General features: G+C 33.3%; 2 protein-coding genes across 2 annotated transcripts; both read right to left on the reverse strand.

Moving 5' to 3' along the window:
• Nucleotides 1–672: 672 nt before the first annotated feature.
• Nucleotides 673–3,389, reverse strand: DFA_08953 (uncharacterized protein; the record flags this gene model as incomplete). Its single annotated transcript, XM_004354954.1, has 6 exons — nucleotides 673–689; nucleotides 818–1,153; nucleotides 1,211–1,578; nucleotides 1,901–2,369; nucleotides 2,392–3,215; nucleotides 3,364–3,389. The coding sequence occupies 6 exons, from the start codon at nucleotides 3,387–3,389 to the stop codon at nucleotides 673–675; spliced, it is 2,040 nt and encodes a 679-aa protein (XP_004355006.1).
• Nucleotides 3,390–3,462: 73 nt separating this feature from the next.
• DFA_08954 (uncharacterized protein) lies at nucleotides 3,463–5,025 on the reverse strand (the record flags this gene model as incomplete). The annotated part of the gene is made up of 1 exon (XM_004354955.1): nucleotides 3,463–5,025. A coding segment is annotated over one exon (1,563 nt), but the record flags the coding sequence as incomplete, so codon positions are not given.
• Between the last annotated feature and the right edge of the window lie 21 nt (nucleotides 5,026–5,046).

Below are 5,046 nucleotides of genomic sequence, written 5' to 3' on the forward strand. Positions count from 1 at the left end.
GGGAGTTCGATTCCCAGATACTAAATTGATATATACATCAACGTGTTAGTGTAATGGGTGATTGTAATCAATGTGTTAGGGTATAGAGAAAAACGATATCACAAAATTCCTGGTTGAGGATTTAATAGTATATATAGACTCTATACATGTCATATATGCATGTTTAAAAAGAATTTCCCATTTCTCAAAGTATTTTTTACTATGGCTCATAGTAAAATTTTCAACTTTTCAAATCTTTCACAAAACATTCTCAAAACACTATTAGTTAGTGTATTACTCATATTTAAGAGTAATTTGAACTATATTATTGAATTCTAAAGGATTGAATTTTTTAGATTTCTAAAATATTGTTAAGTATGAAGTATTTTCCTCATAAAATTTTCAATTTAGAATTTCAAATTTTAAATTAACTCCTGATATATACGATAGATATACACATTATTATACTACTTTCATTAAAATAAATACTAAAAAGTTTTATTCTCTTAGATAAAACCATCAAGAGTTACGACTGTCTCATACTAACTTAACTTTTCCAGATTCAAACCTAGCAGGTCAGGAGTTCGATTCCCAATTACTAAACTTATGCACATCACTCGTGTTAGTGTATTGGGGTGATTGTAATCAATGTGTTCTATAAGCTGCTACCAGGGATAGGGTTAAGTTTAAATTTTATAGTGATCTCCATACTAAAATATAAGTATATTTATGAGTATATCACACCAATTAAATAACTTTTAAAGAGTTTGAAGTAAATCCAAAGGATTATTTTTCATCAAAAAAACCAAAATTTATATTATTTATATATTATACTAACCTTCAATGCATAATTTAAGTTGGCAATGTACATCTCTAATAAATTTTGTAGGAATATCCAGTGAACCTTCTTCTTCTAAGTTTGGATAAACTTCAGTTGACAACCCATATAATCTTTTTGTTTTATCTTGGTCAGTGATTTGAAACTTTGCAACTTTTGATAAAAGTATTTGAACTAACATGACAATATCAGAATGGTTCATAGATAGAATCTTTGAATCCATTTTTGTATAGAGTTTGGAAGTATGATAGGCATTTACATAAACTGGCCAATTGGGATTGTTTGATTTGATTGTAGCTCTAATACCATTTACACCAAATAAATTTGTTTCGCTGTCTATTAAAAAAAAAAGGTTAGTAAAATGGTAAATATTCCATTCTTTAATTAACATACCTATTTGAAGATTGTATATTTCACTTTTAGACTTTCCAAAACTCATTACTTTGTCATATAATTCTTTTTCCGAAAAAAGTAAAGTAGTATTCAGCTTTGTACTATAAAAAGTGAAAGCCATATCAATAAATATGTCCTCAGGACTGATTTCATAGCATTTGTTGAAAAACTCTGCTTGCCAACTATCTTCATCAAATATTCCTATATCATTGTTTTGATCGGCAATAAAACAATTTTTGACATAATTCATTTCCATTGGTAGTGTCGCTTTCATTCCCTTTATCTCGACAAGAATGTAGAAGTCTTTCATCATTGATTCGAGTAAAGTACATTCTGGATCATTTTCCACATCTGAAAATAGATTCTTTCTTTTAAAAAATGATTTAGGATTTTTTTTAAAATCACTAAGAGATCGTAAGAATCTTGAAACTATTCTACTCTGAATTGGGATTCCAGCGGAATAATGTACATTTCCATGTGAACAAGCTTCCCGATAAGTTGAAATACTTGAAGGTATTCTTGACTTGTTAGTTTCGTCATAGAAAAACGAATTTCTAATGAGAGGAAGCAACAAATGATTCCATATCCTGTCAGTGTCATCTTGTTTCATAGCCCCCATGTGAATTTGTAAAAGGTTTTAAAATCGATGGAACCATTAATCTGATTTTAATATTGTTAGATTCCATTAACAGCATATTTGAAATGGTATGATAGGGTGTTGGTGTATGATAATTCTTGGCCCAATCAATGTTTGATTTCAAAGGCGATAATTTAAAATCAGATTCAATAATTGAAATAATTTCAAATTGTTCTTTAACTAATCCTATGAAACTATCAACATCAACCAAAACTTTGATATAATCTTTGATACCCGGTTCTTCCAAAACCAAACGATAATCTAAATTACCAATCTTTCCATTGACTAAAAAATTTGGATTTTCTTTTAGATCGAAATTATCGTTGAAGAATTCTATTCCTTTATCTCTAATAAATGGAGGAGTGGGAGATGATGGAGGCGATGACTGTAGGGGTGATCTAACTGGTGATGATTCTGATGACATCGTTGGTTTAGGAGATACTGATTTGGGAGATGAAAATAGTGGTTCTCTAAATGGATTTGATGACTGTAGGGGTGATGTAACTGGGGATAATCCTGATTCTATGGTTGGTTTAGGTGATACTGATGCGGAATATGAAAATGGTTGTTGATCTTGATGGGGATGTGGGTGATAAATCATCGATTAATTCTTCAAGAATCATGTATTCTACATGTTCGTTATTGTAGAGTAAATTTGCTGCAGCAGCCGTCATGGCTATTAGAGACTCTGTTGGTTTGAAGGGTAGGGAAGTTGATGTTGATGTTGATGTTGATGTTGATGTTGATGTTGATGTTGATGTTGATGTTGATGTTGATGTTGATGTTGATGTTGATGTTGATGTTGATGTTGATGTTGATGTTGATGTTGATGTTGATATGTTTGATATGTTGATGGGTATTGATGATGTTGACGTGCTTGATATAGTTTCTTTTTGGGAGTACTCGGATGGTTTAACAGGACCAAAAAATTGTGGGTCAGTGGACACAGAATTGTTAAAGAGTTCAGACGCAATATGGTATCTCCAAGAGAAATTAAATGATGGATGGTCCGCTTGAAAGCTTTCAATATTCAACAAGTATCTTGCATTCAAGCAAACATGCAAGCCACAATCATCACCATTTGGTTGAGGTTGTGTTTTAATGGTCATAACACTATGATTGGTTTTGCTTTTTATACACCCAAATGCCTGATCCTCTTGAGCTAGCCGATTTGGTAACTTTTCAAGTAGATCAAATAAATATGATGATCCATTGCCTGCCGAATCATAATATTCAATTATACCAGAACCAACACGAAAAACTGCTAATGTCCAATGAGATGAGGAGCATATTGGTAGCAAAATAGTTTGTACATTATTTGGTGGTCTTGGCAATTTTAAGGGTAATTTAAATTTCTCTTGGGATTGTCTGAATGAAACAAAAACTTCATGTAATATATTTGATATTTGGGTGATGAACAAATACTATAATGATCCTCTCTAAGCAAAACTCTCGGTTTTGCAAAGAGCGATTCATCGTTTTATTATTTATTTTCAGTGAGTCATTTATATGACACTCTCCTCTTTTCTCTGGATGTCCCATTTTCTTTGTGTTTGTTTATAGTTATTATTCTGATTGTATATTATTATTATTATTATTTCTATATAAATTGTTATTATTTCTTTTCCTTGTTTGTTTTGTCTTGTTTCGTGACAGCTGCTTGTTCTTGCTCGAAGATATCAAGTGCTTCACAATCTTCTACTTGTTCGTGATCTACCCATGAACCTTCGTCGATTGGGTATCCTTTCCACAACACAAAGTATTGAACCTTTTTGTTTCTACCAACCAGTTTCTTGGCAAGTATCTTTTCTACTACAAACTCCTCTTCTCCATCAACCAATACTGCTTGTGGTCTATCTAATTGAATGGTTCTATCTGGGAATTGGTCATTGTCATTCTTGATGTACAATTCCATGTAGTCAGCATTGAATACCCTATGTGTGCGGCTCGTCGATGGTAGATCGACTTCAAATGTATTCTCTCCAATCTTCTTTACAATTTTGAATGGACCAATCTTGTCCTGAATCAACTTTTTACTGTCTACCACTTGTTTGAGTAATGCGTCGCTGATCTTGTTACGATTCAACAGGATCTCATCCCCTTCTTTCAAAGTACTCTCCTTTCTATTCTTGTTGTAGTTTCTTGCTTGTTCGACTTGTGATGACAAAATGTTGTCTCTCGCAACCTTTTGGAAGTAATCTATCATCTGTTTGATGTCCATATCTTTGATCGCATGAATGTTGAATATGTTGGAAGGTGTTGTTGGTTCAAATCCATAATTGATTTCGAATGGTGAAAGTTTGGTTGACGATTGTTTAAATGAATTGAGAGCAAATTCTACAGCTGTCAGATGCTCATCCCAATTCTCCTTGTGTGTCTCTTGAAACTTTTCCATTATCTTTCTAATAGTCTTGTTGTAGATTTCCGTCTGACCGTCACCTTGAGGTCTATTCGGTGTTGACATCTTTAATTTTGTTCCAATAGCTGTCATTAATTCACTCCAAAGGTCACTCGTGAATCTCGGATCTCTATCCGACACGATTGACGATGGCAGTCCGTGTAGTCTAAAGACATTGTTAAATAATAACTTTGCAGTACCTACTGCATCAATCTCTTTAGTGCAAGCCATTAAGTGAACCATCTTGCTTAGTCTATCCACAACAACCAATAAATTGTCCATTCCATTCTTGGACGTCGGCAAGGACATAAAGTCCATCGATATGTCCATCCAATTTCTTTGAGGTATCTCTAGAGACGTCAGAAAACCCTTCGCTTTGCATTTGTTTGAACGTTGACAAATATCACAAGAACCAATGAACTTGACGATCGACGAATGTAATCCAATCCAGAAATAATTTGATCGTATCTTCATATACGATTTGGTGATACCCAAATGACCACCAATATAACCAGCATGACTTTCATCCAGTATTTTTGCAATGTGTTTCTTGTCTACCAAGATTAGACGCTTCGACAGGTCTGGTTCAACAATGAACAATAGACCTTCCTCTTCAATGATTTTGTTATTCTTGTTTCTTTGAATCTCCACAATTTCACTTGAGTCCTTGTATGACTCTACAATTTCCTTGATCCATTCGTCGGACCAAACTATTTTATATCTTCTATCTCTTGACAGTGCATCTGCCACTGTATTGGTCTCTCCAGGGATATATTCAAACTTGATATCAAATTCTCCCAG

This window comes from Cavenderia fasciculata (assembly GCF_000203815.1).
Source record: "Cavenderia fasciculata unplaced genomic scaffold Scf_ETN8J6Q01D5IKE-5, whole genome shotgun sequence".
Lineage (NCBI taxonomy): Eukaryota > Evosea > Eumycetozoa > Acytosteliales > Cavenderiaceae > Cavenderia > Cavenderia fasciculata.